At 36.9% G+C, this 16,158-nt stretch overlaps 1 protein-coding gene across 2 annotated transcripts in view; it reads right to left on the bottom strand.

The window, feature by feature from the left end:
* Positions 1-16,158, bottom strand: part of LOC6034927 (growth hormone secretagogue receptor type 1) — a 51,609-nt gene that overhangs the window by 13,299 nt on the left and 22,152 nt on the right. For both annotated transcript variants that reach the window (XM_001845140.2, XM_038255371.1), the window contains exon 3: positions 15,049-15,229. In XM_001845140.2, coding sequence (XP_001845192.2) covers positions 15,049-15,229 — 181 coding nt within the window. The remainder of the gene's footprint in view (positions 1-15,048; positions 15,230-16,158) is intronic.

Raw genomic sequence — 16,158 nt, 5'->3', positions numbered from 1 at the left:
GCAGCTGTTTAGAGGATTACCAGTTACCACACCATGTACCAAAAAAACACGCGCGTTTACACACACCATACACGGGTACCCGGGCCAACAGGCAACAGCAGCAGAGTAGAGTAATATAGAGATGTGAGGAAAAGGCATTCAAACTTCATTAGTTGGTTATTCAAACAAATGTACTATCGTTTGCCAGGTTAGGTGTCACGCTGTGCCACACGGTTACTCACGTGGGATATTTTTGGCAGCGCACGTGCCAAGTAGAGGGTTAACAAGCATCATCAGCTGTGAATTTTAAGGCAGGTTTGGGATAAAGGAGTGTAAGGGAATTCATAAATGGCGTAGGTTGAACATTTTGGGATAATTATATTACGTTATTCGAGGATAACTCTTGTCGTTTTTCTTTTCATGCACTGGCTAACCAAATTCCTAATTTAAAGCCTAATTTTAATAGATAGATTATAATTTGTTTGTGTTCAAACTGCTCTTTAAGAAGATTTATTTATTTATATTTAAGATTGCAATATAAAGTGATCTATGATATCGAAAATACAAATAAGCTTTTTTTTTAGTTTCCGCTATTTATTGTTCTTTTTGTGATAAACCTTTGTGATTTGTATAACTTTTACAAGAAATTGTGTGACGTCATGAGGTAATTTTGGTAACCGATGCCACATACATAAAAGTTGCTTCTTTTTTCCTGCTCAAGAACAAACTTGAGAGGATAGATATGATTCGAAAAGGGTGTGATATCAGTACGCAACTTTCACTTTTATAGACATTCGTAAAGCGAGTAACAAAAAGGAAGAAATATTGATGGACAACATTCTGACAGGCCTAGCAGATTTTTCCCGGATTGAGGGGTTTCGGTCTGTCTATCACTTATGCGGAAATCGAACCATAGAAAGCATCAAGTCGTTTCCCATGGTTGATGGAAGGAAAAAGATCAAATTTCTTCATATAAATTACTCGTGTTTTTTACGTTGGATTTGATTTGCTCTTATTTAATCAAATGAATTGATCAGGTTTCCGGATAAAAGCAGCAAAGTGTTGTACGTATCGTACTTTCCTGCAGTTGGAATTTTCATTGTTTGTTAATTTTATTTTATTTCTCAATATCCAAGAGCCAAATTTGATAAAAAGGTGTCGTTCATTATTCCACTCAAAACTAAATCACCACCATCGTCAAATTACATTCAGATTACAGACCCCTTTTCCTCAACTTCGTTAATTGATACCGTCCATTATTTCTAGAACGAAATTTACAGCTCCCCATCCACTTTTTGCATTTGTGACTTCATCCACTTGGTTCCGTGTGACGGTTTTGGCATAAATTATCCTTTTATTATCCTGACCAGCCCAAGGGAGTGAGAGTTGATCGACCAAGCCATAATAATCGAGCTAAAGCTCTTCACTTTCATAGAAGAAAATTTCCGCAAAAATTTGGCCCAGCTCAACGACCTTAAGTGCCAGAGGGGGCAGGATATCAGCAAACGATAAAAAGTAACATTATGACAATTCCGGAACCGAATACTGGGATGTACGCCTAAACCGGAATTGTGGCACCGAACTCGTGGGGAAAGAAAACGATACGAAGGCAATCTTCAAATGATTCGTGTACCGTCGTCATAACGCTTTATGACTGAACCTGATCCGTTGAAAGCCGTTTAAGTTGGATAGGTCAATACCACTTGGAAGTTTTTTTTCTGATAAAAATTAAATCTAGAGAAATTGGCAAAAGAACAAAACTTATTTTAAATAGCAAATTTTATAGGTTAATTACAACAACAAAAAAATAAAATAGTCACGAAACAAATACTTACAGTAAACATGAGAATCCCATCGATTCTGGCCCTACACATTCTCACAAGGAGAAAAAAGCAAGAGTGGCAGGGTGGTAAATATGATTGGCGTAAATGTAAATAAACTCATGCATGGTCACGCCTCTCACAGCCCACCGCGCCACCGGCAGCACAGACCAAACAAGGGATGAGCCCCAAAGCGAGACCAAGCATGAAATTGATGCTGATAGCTTCATGATATCGGTATTCTGTTTGCTTAATCGCCCTTTGATACTTTGGTGTCCTCGTAGAGGGTGGTCGCTACACGTGCGTGGTTTTGTTATGATTTTCGGGTCAAACGTTGAGATATGAACGACAATGGGTAAACCGTTTGGCCCGTGTGACCCAAGAAATGATCCCAAACTAAGTGTGACCGATGACGGAGGGATGATTTGTTTTCGGATAATGATTCCTCTTCAGCCAACCTTTTTGCTCAATGTAATGTAATGTAAAGCAATTCTCTACGAAATCGGTCTTTTTTGAGAATTTTTATTTTATTTATTTTTTTATCCGGCTGAATCTTTTTTGGTGCCTTCGGTATGCCCAAAGAAGCCATTTTGCGATATTAGTTTGTCCATATAATATTCCATACAAATTTGGCAGCTGTCCATACAAAAATGATGTTTAAAATTCAATAATCTGTATCTTTTCACGGCATTTTTGATCGATTTGGTTCCTTGCGCATAACTTTTTTTTCAAAAAAGTTAACTATAAATGGCATTTACTTGAAAACGGTGCACTTTATCAACATTTCATTGAAGTACTTTTTGATTGAAAATTTAATTTTACATAGGAAAATGAAGTTGAAAATTTTTTGCGACCAATATTATGATGTTTTGAAGAAATCAGTAACGATTAAAAAAATCATAACTCGGTCAAAGATTTTTTGCACAACCTGGAAATTTCTGAAAAGTTGTCCCCTGAAACAAATAAAAAAATAAAAAAAATAAAAATAGTTTTTTTTTTACAAATCAAGTTTTAGTGACAAAAATTAAATAAAAAATCACCATTGTTTTTACCGTGTATCATTTTTTTCAGTGTAGTCCTTATCCATACCTACAACTTTGCGCAAGACACCAAATCGATCAAAAAAATTCTTCAAAAGATACAGATTTTTGAATTTTCATTCATCTTTTTTGTATGGAGAGCTGCCAAATTTGTATGGAATATTATATGTACAAACTAATGATGCAAAATGGCATCTTTGGGCAAACCGAAGGTACCAAAAAAGTTTCAGTCGGATTAAAAAATACAAAAAAATTCGGATGACCGAAATCTGAGAGAACTGCTTTAAAGCAACTGTTAGTTTCGAGACCTGAACAATTTAAAATGTCCGTAGTAACAGTTCAATAGAACGAATCTGCGATTGTGAACCAGCAGTCTATCCCCCTCTTACTTGACGTGAACTGTCACTTGTCCAAAAGGGTGAATCTGCGATTGCTTGTTTACAATCGCAGATTCACCCTATTGAACTGTTTCTACGGTTGTAATTGTTTATTTTGTTGACTAGTATAACCTTTGGATTGGACTGATCAAATTTTAGATTAAATTCTATTCTTTTTTGATAATAAATAGTTAAGGTATTTTAGGTTTAGGATGCTCAATTCAGTTTATTTGTTGTGTTTGGATATGTTGAAATTTTAGTACAGTCTTTGGTTGAACAGTTACAAGAAATGCAACATAATGTTTCACAAACCTTAGTTTGAAAAATTGGCTAAAAATTAAGGTTCGGAAGAGAAAAAACAAATAGGTGTACTACAGGTTTGCCTTTTGGTTTAAAAAAGTCATTATCTGTTGGGGCTCGTTTAAAAAGATCTTGAATTGATGCATAATTCCGACATTTTTTAATATTTGCTATGTACTTTGTAATATATTTTAATATTTGGATCGCAATAAGATTTTTTTCGCTAAAATTTTTGTTTCGCCAATTCCTACATTTTTGGAAAATTATTGTTTGCAAAACAACTAAACTAGTGTAAAATGTATTTTATAACACATTTTTTTTATTCAAATGTTGAGACTTTCAATTCATATATTTCATTGACCCTCCCCCATCCCTTGACCCCGGCTAGAGCTGAGGGACAAAAACTTTGAAAAATATTTCAATCGGCATTGTTGGGCCATTCTCTGCCAACTCACACAGCAGTTGCCCCAACCTCTCTTCGATTTGCGTGAAACTTTCTAAGAGGTAACTTGTTTCCCCGATTAAGAATCCGAGCTCAATTTTTCGTTATCTCGTAACGGAGGGGCAACATTAAAAAAAGACGTGTTTTTCAATCATTTGCAGTTTAAATGGAAATGAGATGGAAATTTGGTATCAAAAAACCTCTATTAAAAATTGGACGCCCAATTTGATGGTGTACTCAGAGTTCCAAAAAAATGTATGTCTTGTATAAAAAGAAGGTACAAAAATAGTTTCAAAAATTTCGTTACTCGACTGTAAAAAACTTTTGGGACATGTCATTTTATGGAAAATTTAATTTTTTTTAATGTGCTTTAATCTAGAAAGGTTTTAGTTTTTTTTTAACTTTGCAGGCTTTTTAAGTGTATCAATGTTGTACAAAGTTGAAGAGCAGACAACTACAAAAAAATGATATAAACTTACTTGTAACCATCACGAATTATTGCGATTTTAATATAACAATATAGAGAAAATATAGATTTGAGGTTCTTAAGTATTGCCAAACGTCGAATGAAGCTATCAACTTTAAACCTTAGAGCTTATTTTGATCATTTACAAATCAATAGAATATTCTCATGAGTATTTTAAATTCGTTTTGAAAAGAAACCGACAAAAAACCCATGGCTGAATTTAACAAAAAAAAATCGGTAGTATTCACCGCTTAAAGTAAGCTCTCAAAAAGTCTTCCAACAAAAACACCCCCTGAAGACAATCCTTTCAAACTTTGTACGGATCTCGTTCAAGCCACTTTAGTTGGTTACTCTTACGCATATCAACGCACACAAAGTTTCAAGTGTTATCGTGCTAAACCAGAGCAAAGGGTGGCGGGTGGGTAAGCTTTCCCGGCGACGTGGACGGAATTCTGAACAGCTGCAATATGTATCCCTTTCCCGTCGCTCGCAACAGGCCAAAACCATGGCGAGACATTTTCAACCGAAAACAAATGGATTGCCATTCATTTTCATCTTTTTTTGAGAAAAAAACTTTTTCCCTCAACTTTCGTTCAATATCTTTCCCGTTGGATGCGAATGTCATTTTCCGCGTCCAAACTGTCAAGCATTATTCACGCTTCATTACCGCAGCAAAGGCAGAAGCAATGTCTGATGTCTATTGCCGAGCAGTCTTTCAATTTTCCCTAGGCGAAAAAATAATGCAAGAGGATAGAAAAAGAATTGAATATCAATGACGAGAAAACTATAGCATTGTTATTCGTCGCGTCGCGCTGGTTAAATCTTCCGGCTTTTTGTTTTGTTTGTTTTGAGAAAAGTTGAATTTACAGGTAAAAAATATGTTTCTACTATTAGATTTAGAGGTTGATCTTCTGCAAAATGTCTTTCTTTATGGGTCAGTAAATAGCATTTTTTACAAACGCACTAAAATTAAAAGATTGCGGTAGTGACACGACCACATTTCGGTGGAAAACCTAGCAACTTTACGCCATAGCAAAGTCCTCTCACACTTCTTACAAGCATAAAGAAGGAAGAACACGTTTCGTAGCTACGGGCTGCTCCGGGAAGTTACGACAAAAAGCGAATATCTTTTCTTTTTCCCATTTTGGGGAGCGAACGCCACCGAGACCCCGGACCTCCCCAAGAGTTGACTGGTGGCCGGATTGGTCGTAAATAAAATTTTGCGGGGCGCCCTGTCGCGTTCCGTCGAAGGTGGATAAAAGTTTAGTTCTGCTTCTGTGGCTAGAAAATTTGCTCCGACACAATGCCAGAGCGAAAAGTTGTGGTGACGTCTTTCATGGCTAAACCCCGCGATTCCTCACCCTCGAACACTTCTGTAGTTCAGTTTGCGTAAATTTACTTTTTCCACACCCAACAAGTGGAATCCTAGCTTCGCTGCTGGAAATTGCTGAACGATGTCGACCAACATGCAATTATAGCTTTTTTATATAAATCAATTATCTTTTATCGCGAGATAGCGGGTCGTCGATTGTAGGGCACCGGTATTTATAGAACGAAAAAATTTGGGAAGTTTTTCCGCGCAGCTTTGGGTGCTTTTTCGACAGTGAGGATTGAAGTTGTAGTAAGATTTCTTGAATTAATCGAAGTTCAATTGGAGTCAGATATTTTTGGCAAATTGCATAAATTTTTTAAACTAGTTTTCTTTTTGCACTCTTCGACTATGGGCTCGAGAGGTTTTTGAAAAATGCAAAAATAGTTAAGGGCTAAAAACAGGCAAAAACCAAAACGCACCGATTTCCCATTCCCGATTCCCTAATCCCATTTAAACTGCAAAGTCAAAGCGTAAGATCCTGTCGCAATCATTTATTGTTTGATTCCGTTTGAAAACCTGGTTTAGTTAAAATTCTCTCTGCTTGTTGGAACAGCTTCGCTAGAATTAACGATGTTTTTTTGCTGGACCAGGAAGAGCTGCAGGATTCCAAAATCATTCAGGCACTCACAAGAATGACACTCTCGCCGCAGTTCTTCGTCACCCGTAAAAAATCTCTTCTAACCGATCGAAACCCGAAAATTTTCTGGCAAAAAATGTCAAAAGCTAGACAAAATAAAACACATACTACTGATTATTAAACAGCTCATTTACCAGCAAGAAAATAGTCATGCTTGTGCTTGAACAGCCTCCTACTATGTAGATGTAAACAAAGTGGGATCATTCGAAAATCACGTTACTCATTCCCTCTAATCATCATCCAGGTTAAAACGATGAAAAAAAAATACATTACACTTGCCCCACAGCCGGGGCATGGCGCGCATTAGGGTGGTTCAAATTCGGGCTTTTTTGGGGCTACCCCCTGGAATCAAATATTGACCCATCACTAGGCTAAACTCCAAATTTGAGCTCATTCTGACCACGGGAACCCCTCCCTCCAATCGCTTAAAAAAATTGTCAGTTTTGGGCGCTATAACTTCGCGGGAAAAAATCCAAAAAATATGGTGTCTTCGGGAAAGTTGTTCTGAATTTAATGAAGGTTCTACATCTGAGAAATTGTAAGAATCGCATAATTATGGCACCTTCCACAGGTAAAAAAGTAAAACAGTTGCTTCTTCTCCATACATTTTGGCGATTTTTCCCATACAAATTTTAAGCGATTGCACAGTGGTCCAGATTGCAAAATTAAGTGGAAAATGGATTTTCCGAAAAATGGTTAAGTTTTGGAGCTTTGGTGTCTTGAGAAGAGTTGTTGCATATGGAAAGGGGCAACTTTTGGTTTGGTTGAAAATTAGGGTGGTTCACGATTAGGGTGATTTTGTAAATCTAACTTTACAGGAATATTTTTGGGAATTTTTTCGTCTTCTAGAAAGTTGACGGGCTTGCCAATCCAAGCAACTTTGTCGAAAACACCAAAATTTTATCTCGTAATTTACGCCTTCTACGACAAAATATATAGAAAGCATCTGAGTAAACCTTCAAAAATCAGTTTTTTAACGTGGCAATTCAGGGTTAAGTTTTAGAGAAAAGTGGTATTCGGAGCACTTTTAGAGCTCTAAAAAACAAACATTTTTATTACCTGACAAGTCAATTTGGACTTAAGGGTCAAAAGTTACAGCGATTTTAAGGTAAAAAAGATGCAAATTTTAAACTTAAATATCTCGAAAAGGCGCAAGCCAAATTTTAAGCACTAGGCTGCATTTGAAAGAAGAGATCTAGCACTACAAACGCTGAAAAAATCTCAGAGGTATTTTTCTTTAAACTCGAGATATCTTCATTTGAAAAAGTCTAATTTTCAAGGGAAAACCTTATGGGACCACCCTAACGAATTTCGAAAATTGTCCAAATATATGTTTTTCCATGTAATTTTGCCCGCTGAATCTGAATCTGCCCTCAGAATTGACCCAAAGTGTCGAAAAATCGATTTTTGGTCATATTTTGGGTCTCCATGTAAAATTATCATTTAAACCTTTTTTTTTACCTTAAAATCGCTGTAACTTTTGACCCTTAAGTCCAAATTGACTTGTCAGATAATAAAAATGTTTGTTTTTTAGAGCTCTAAAAGTGCTCCGAATACCACTTTTCTCTAAAACTTAACCCTGAATTGCCACGTTAAAAAAACTGATTTTTGAAGGTTTGCTCAGATGCTTTCTATATATTTTGTCGTAGAAGGCGTACATTACGAGATAAAATTTTGGTGTCTTCGACAAAGTTGCTTGGATTGGCAAGCCCGTCAACTTTCTAGAAGACGAAAAAATTCCCAAAAATATTCCTGTAAAGTTAGATTTCCAAAATCACCCTAATCGTGAACCACCCTAATTTTCAACCAAACCAAAAGTTGCCCCTTTCCATATGCAACAACTCTTCTCAAGACACCAAAGCTCCAAAACTTAACCATTTTTCGGAAAATCCATTTTCCACTTAATTTTGCGATCTGGACCACTGTGGATTGGAGGGAGGGGTTCCCGTGGTCAGAATGCAGAATGAGTTCAAATTTGGAATTTAGCCTAGTGATGGGTCAATATTTGATTTCAGGGGGTAGCACCAAAAAAGCCCCACCCTAGTGCGCATTTGTGATTTTTACAGATTTTGCCTATATCTCGAACCACATACTTTTCTGGAAAAGTCTTTTAATACGTTTTAAAAGTACCGTAAACCGGGGTGACTTTGATAGGATTTCAATTTGTTTTTGGAATATTTTCCAACAGGTAAGGTTTTTCTCAAGCTTATTATTTTTAAAACATGTACTGGGGTAGGCCACACAAAGTCCATGCACTATTTTGGAAAAAAAAATTGTTTCAATAGTGTTTAGAAAAAGAGTTACGTTAAAAATTCTTAGTTTAAATTCCGGGGTGACTTTGATAGTCATAGTTTTTCTTGTTGAAATCATATTTAAGATGTTCAAACTTTATTTGTACGTTAAATGTACCATCACTAAAGTAGCTGATATAGTTTTTAAGAAACAAAAATCAATGTTTATGATTAGTTAACTAAGTTTATAAGCTTTTTAACAAAATACACATAAATTTTAAGTAAAATTGTTAAAAAGTCGGAATTTTGTCTGAAATTTGTTAAAACTAGTTTTGTTTATAAAATTATCGATTTATATTGCATTTTATACTGAATTCAAAGCACGAATCACATGTTTTCACATTTTGTATAAAATTTGTTCTACTGAAAATGCCTATAAATCTGGAGATTTTTTTAAATTATTTTTCAAAAACACATATTATTTGTTATTTTCAAACTTATTTAACCTTCTCCTAGTGGAAAATTTTCCAAAGAATCCGAAAATCCATTCCACTTTCCGATTCAAAATCATGTTCATTGAGAAAATTATGACACTTTGAGAAGCTTAAAATAATGACTTTCATCAACATTTTGTTAACTATGGTAAACTAACTTTTTAAACTTTTCAAAATTTTATGAAAAGTTCTTTTTGATGTACTTTGAACACTTCTCTACCACGGTCAGTATGATTCTAAACCATTCCGTACGTATTTTAGTTGTACTCTTTATTTTGCGGAAAAATTGCAAACCTATCGTTTTACGGTAATTGATATAGCTTCCTTTTGAAAACAGAGTCCAATGACAATTCGTTCATTTTCACCATAAGGATCTCACTTTGCTGTATTATTTAATCCGGATCTAAAATAAATCAGATGAAATTTGGGATCCATTATGTCACCCATTGTTGATTATGTTGGTTATGAGTGAGGAAGACACATAGATTTTTTAACTGCTATCAGAATAATTAAAAAGTTTTCAGGATTTCAGATAAATCTGTCAATATGAATAAAACCCGTTTTCACATATATTCGGATGTTAGATATGTAGCTGAAAATCAACTCAAATACCATCATTATCTACATCATTTACTTGGTAATACATTTAAAAATGTTAAAGGTCAATGGGGGATACTGATGATTTTACGTCTTGGGCTGTTAGTATCAGGTTCCCCGATGCTATATCAATCGACAGAGTTAAATTCCAGTTCATTTCCGGCCGGTTATTAATAGCTCTAATTTTGGTTACAAATGCTCTGAAGTCATTCGAAGAAACCAAGCACCTCCTTGGATTTATTCCATTTAATTAGTCTTTCCACTATTAATGTTTTAAAATCTGGCAATCCTATCTCAATTTATAACTTCTAAAGACATATCCATGTACTTTTTCATAGTCAGATCTCACTAATCTGATGACTACTGATCTTAAAGTTTGAAAATCTGGCAATCCTTTCTCAAGATTACAATTTGATAAAATGGATGTTGTGATTTTGATATTACCCCCTTTGTATTAGAGTATTCATATTTTTATTTTAATGAAATAACTAAAATAATTGCAAAGTATTTTTGTATCCTGTCAATGATTTGTATCTGAGCAGTTCTAACAAAGAAACCCCATCCGTATCACACCAGCTTCAATCGCTGCTTGGTCCTTGGGCCCAATTATGATCCTGCAAGTTTTTTGCACTATCATCACGTTCCCCGGAAATCCCCTCAAACCGAATCGAGCGACCACGCGTCGGAGGCCTAAGTCATGTTCTCTGATGGGTGGAGACAGCTGCTTACTTTTATCGCCCATAAATAACGGCATTCCAGAAGGGGCAGGGCGGTCAATGTCAGAAAAACGTAATCGATGTCCATCAGGGCGGTGGACCTGTCGATCCGGGGAATCATGTGAAGAGGGGCAAAAAATCTTTCAAGATGCTTTCCAGGTCAAAGACCTGCTGCCCTGGGGGGCCGGAAGCGTGAGTTGTTCCGTTTCCTGGTGCGTATGGAGGGGCAACAAAACCTCAACAAGGCTGGTTGGGCTGTCAACGGCGTTAACTGGCATCATTTTTGTGGCTGGTAATCCGAACGCGTAACAGGGCCATAAATTATACTTCTTGCTGAGAGAGTTGGAGAGGGAGGGATTGTTCCAGATTGCGCTATTTGAGGATTGATAAGAGCTCACAAGGGGGGAGGTACCAGTTTAGGCTTTCCAAAGTAAGAGTATTGGAAGGAAATACTGGGGTAGATCCAGAAGTGAAAATTGAAATGGTAAATTTTCTTCTGGTTGAGGTTTTACGAGGCTTTCAAGTGATAGCATCGTTAAAATCATGTAGGCACACCTGGTCTTTGAAAATCTAGTTAAATCTCATATGGTGCTTAATAGCAGCAACAGCTTGCTAAGAATATATTTTTTCAAGATAATCATGATTTAAACTCTGCAAAAAGGAAATAGAAGAGATGATAGATTTGATTTCTAAGGTAACTTTACAGTAGGACGTAACCTTGGATGTTTGCAAGCCAGGTTACGTCCTTTGAAAAAATTACCTTAGGTTTTTATGATTTTGCAAATATTTAAATTATTTACATAAAAAATTACAGCTTTGGCAGCATTTTCAACAGCAATTACGAGACTACAAATCGAAAAATACATAAAACTTATCACTGATAGTATTACTTTAGTTATGTATACTGCATTTGTGATACTTTTTGCTCCATTTTTTTTAAATGAGCTTGATATTTGTTGTTTTCTCATTCAAGGACTATTTGTGAAAACAGTGTATTCGTATCATATATTTATGAGTCAAAAAACAACGTTTAACTCTTTTAACTAAATTGAACCAAGAGCTTTTTACTTCAATCAAACAAAAGTTATTCCATAGAGCTAAACCACGAGTACTAACAGTTCATGAGATACCTAAGTAGTTAAATTTTTAATGCTATTTAATAGTGTTGAGAGCAGAAAAACTTCACTTTCAGAAATGGTTGTGAAATTCTACTCTCTTTTTTTCTTTTCATCGTTACGAAGGACATCGCTGTTGAATCAACTACATGAAATCACTACTAAATGATGTATATCCTCTATCAAAGAAATGCTGCTTCTTCCCACACACAGGAGACTGCTGGATGTCCAGTCCATCCCCCCAAAAGTCCCAAGCTCCGAAGTTCCGAACATATCCCGTGGAGCACTTTGTGTCCACCCGATATGGTTTGGACGGCACCAGCGCAAAAGTCTTGTTTGCTTACTCTGATTACACAAACAGTTTTATTCTCCCCGACCACCCCCTCCTAGTCCATTGGTGCACGCAAAAGAAAAGGGCACACAATTCAATGTTCAGGTTTATCCCATTTCCGTGGGAGAAGTGGGTGGTCAGTGAAAGTGTGCGTCCTCGTGTCTTCGTCGGAATCTGCTGAGAGTCACAGTCTGGAAGGCACGGAAGAGCATCATTATTTATGAAAAATTAGATGAGAATCAATACATTAAAAATGACACTTTGATTCCGCGGTAGATTTTTCCTTGCTTCTGTTGTTCGGAGTAAAAAAAATCCTCCGGAGGAAGAAGATGCGCGCGGGAAGGTTGAAGTGGACATAAAGTTCCGAACAAAGCGCTTTGTGGTTGCGGTGGTACACAACTGTACAATTAAAGTGGAAAAAGGACATAAATATTTCGATAGCCCAGGCAACCAGGAGCTTAACGGTTGAAAAATCTAAGGATAAGAACGATGGGACAGGATTTAATATACTTTGCGGCGAAAAATATGTTGATCAAGGACATAATAAGTGCTCTCCATGTTGGAGGATTTAGGAGCGTGAAACGTAGATATCACTCACTGGGTCAATAATTCACCTTCTTGAAGGTTGAGTATTTCTTTGATGACAAAATGATCCTTTTCGTAGATTGGGTCAACACTTTGCTCTTGATTGATGGTTGTGGTTGAGGCCTCTTTGATCTAGAGTTCACTAAGTGATTTGGACAGACATTTGATGAGCTTTTTCTGTAAAAATTGTGTCATGCTATTTTACCATAGAATGCTTGGCAAAAAAATAAAGTAACACCCCAAAACTTGTCGACAATGCTATCAATCAGGAGAGGATTTCAGAAAAATAAGCAATACCATCAGTCTTGAATCATTGCTCACCCATCCGGTCAAAATGTTGTGACTTGGCAACACCATGATAAACAGAGGCCCTTCGAGTGTTGTCCTTCGGGAGCAGTAAACAAGCCGAATAAAAATCGCATCAAAGTGCCGTGACGAATATTCACGCGATTTATCTGCGAGGCGTATAATGGACGCTTTATGAGCAATCATTTTGCTTCCGTTTGTGTCACAATGTTGGCTTCGAAATGTGTGACACGGTGTTTTCAAAAGTTTTTATAGTTTGAAAATATTCTGATTATACAGCAATTCTCCACGAAAACAGCAGGATTCGCAAAAAAAGCTGTCTCGGGCTTAGAAATTTTCTGGTTGTTCAGTGGCCGAAGTAATCAGACCGGTATTTTTTGGTTTGGCCATTAGGGTGTCCTACGCCGTGTTGCCATTTTCGTTGATTTTAGCATAACTCCCTGCGATTTCAACCAATTTCAGCTGTCTTAGACGCAAACGAAAGGGTATAAAATAGGCTTCAAGGAAAAATAGTTAGATGTTTCTAAATATTGAGCCCGATCGGACAATTTTTTTTGCGAATCATGCTGTTTTCGTGGGGAATTGCTGTATATATTTTATTGATTGATATGAAATCAATTGCTCGAATTTATAAAATTAACATATATCTTGAAATAAGATACACAATCACACAATCTTAGTCTTTTATAATCCAATTCATTATTATTTGGCATACCTTGAATCTGGTATTTATATAGCATCTTATCGAAAGCTAAGAATTAATTTATCTCATCAGGCCTTTGCTATTATTTATAATAGATTAGTTTTTCATTTTCAGCAAACAATTTGAAACACTTTTATGCATTAAATTTAATTTTAAATATGTTTTGACTGAGAGGTATAGATATATGAATTATGGACATGTACTTCAAGTTTGCTCAGAATTCTCGCTGAAATCCCACCGCGCAACTGTCTGCACCGAGGAAACCGGCTGGAAAATTATTGCCTTTGAATATACATACTTAAGAGTGTTGCTCAATTGCTCCCCAAGCAACATAATGAGATGGGCAATTTTCCTTCTTGATGTCGGGCGAGCCTCCAATCCACCCCAGCTTCCTCTTCATTCCTGAAAAGGGCTGCAACAGTCGGGTGACCTCGCACCGGTACGGTTCACTGAAATTGGGACAAATTTTGGCCATTGTTGCCGGCGACGACCTCGCACCAAAAAAAAGGCGTGAAAACTCGCCCAACGTTCGGAGAAGTTCTCGTAGCACTGATGGGACGTGAAGAGGATGAGGCACAGAGTTCGTTGACGACAGGCCCTCAACGGCCTCTGACACGCACGAGATAAAAGAGAAAAATTGCCATTTTTGTGAGAAGACTTCAATTAGGCGGAAACTTTGCTGGCTTCCTGTGTAATCATGGCCGAAGAAAAATTCGCGCGACAATAACGCTCGTTAAATCTTTGCTCAACTCGTGGTAACAACTTAGCGAATTTCAGTCAATGTATGGAAATAGAAACTACTAAATTTTTATAAGATTCAATCAATTTTTTTGTAAAAACTTAAAGGGATTTGCTAAATTGTTCCGGAGGGATTCATAGAAATTTCATGTTTCACTCATCTTTGCCACGAGTGTTATCTCTGTCTTCGAACGAAAGAAGACAAAATCTCTTCATGAAAAACTTTACTAATCCTTTCGGATCGCGCAGAGACGATGATTGAATCAAGTAAAGATCCCCACCCCGAGTGTCTGTGCTCTGACCAAATACTGATAGTTTCTTAAACAAACCGAGCTGGATTAACGAAAAGCAATCTATCAATTCTTGATGATAGTTTTATCACTCCACTCTGCAGTTTCATTTTCCCACGTGATTATTTCCCTCGTGGAAAGTTCGCTGAGCAGAATGGTGCAATAAATTTAAAATGTTCATGTCGGTTGACACGACGATGCTTTTGGAAAGTTCATTTTCTTTGCTTTTAGTTTATTTTTCTTGTGAACGGTTGAAAATGTTGCAATGAGAAATTAGATTGGATTAATTTGAAATACATACACCAAATGAACACACAACAAGCTTGAAGTTTAAAATTTGTTAGTTACATGCAGACAATAGCCAAACACCCAGCACAAACAAGACGGGTAAACATTGTTAATAAATAGAATTCAACAGTGATTTATGGCATGCAACGTAAGTTAATTTACAATAAACAAATCTTTCGTATTAGTCAACTTACAAAATTCGTTCCATTACCCTAACTTACCTCGTCAAGATGGCCGCCACGGTCCACGCGGCCAGGCAGATCAGCAACGCCCGTGTCTTGGTGCACACGTAGCCGGCCTTCAGTGGCTCACAGATGGCGTAGTACCGCTCGAAGGATATCGCCAGGATCGTCAGGACACTCGCGTGGGCCACCGTCAGCTCCACAAATGGGACCGCTTTGCCTGGAAAGAGATGAATGAGAATTTAAGTATTTTTCTTAAAATTTGCATTATTTTGTATATGATGTTGAAATTAATCGCAATACTATCTAATATGCTCAAAAATTACCATTACTTAAAGTTTGAACAACTCATAAACGACTTTTATATTTATGGGACAAGAATAACCTTACATTTTCTCAAACAAGCATTCACGCACAGGTGAAGCTAAAGGGTCAAACAAATAAATAACCCCCCCAATATAAACGCGTCAATTCATCCCGAGCTGAGGCAGTCAATTAAATCGTATATTTATGTTTGGCTTTTATAGCGCCGTCCAAACAAACTCCAGATTCGCAAGACGTCACAAGGGTTCGTCCGCCGCTCCACAAGACGCTAGGCCATGAAAGTGAGAGGGCTATTTGCTATTCTCAAGAAGCTGCATCCGCCATCACCTTGCACCCAGCAAGAGTTGCAACCGAATGTTGGCCAAACAAACAAAAAGTGGACCAATATTGGTATACACAAACTGCGATCGTTCCAGTGCGTGTAAAGTGGCGACTGTAAACAAGCTGCCGGTGCAACTGTAAATATACATTCGTTTTACAGCACAGGATTGCAGTAATAAATTATTATTCTGTGATTTTTTTTTGTGTTGGTTTGCACCAAGGTGCAGAAAACGGTGCATTCGAACTCTCCTGCAGGAGGTGAATATTTATTGTCTGGGAATTTGGCGCGAAGTGAATGATCGTAGTTTAGTAAACATTTGGACGTCTATTGGTGAAAGAAACAAAATGTAACGTGTAGCAGCCGGAAGATTGTAACGTCGACGATGGATTGTTTGTAATCAGTTTTAATTAAAATAGCCACTCTTTCAGCAATTAAACGTCGCATTTGTTTTATCTAATGACCTGCGATGAGGTATAGTGAAAAGAGAAACATTCTCTGAACAT

Source organism: Culex quinquefasciatus, chromosome 1 (genome assembly GCF_015732765.1).
Source record: "Culex quinquefasciatus strain JHB chromosome 1, VPISU_Cqui_1.0_pri_paternal, whole genome shotgun sequence".
NCBI lineage: Eukaryota > Metazoa > Arthropoda > Insecta > Diptera > Culicidae > Culex > Culex quinquefasciatus.
The sequence above is the reverse complement of the archived record's forward strand: the minus strand, read 5'-3'. Positions and strand labels throughout refer to the sequence as shown.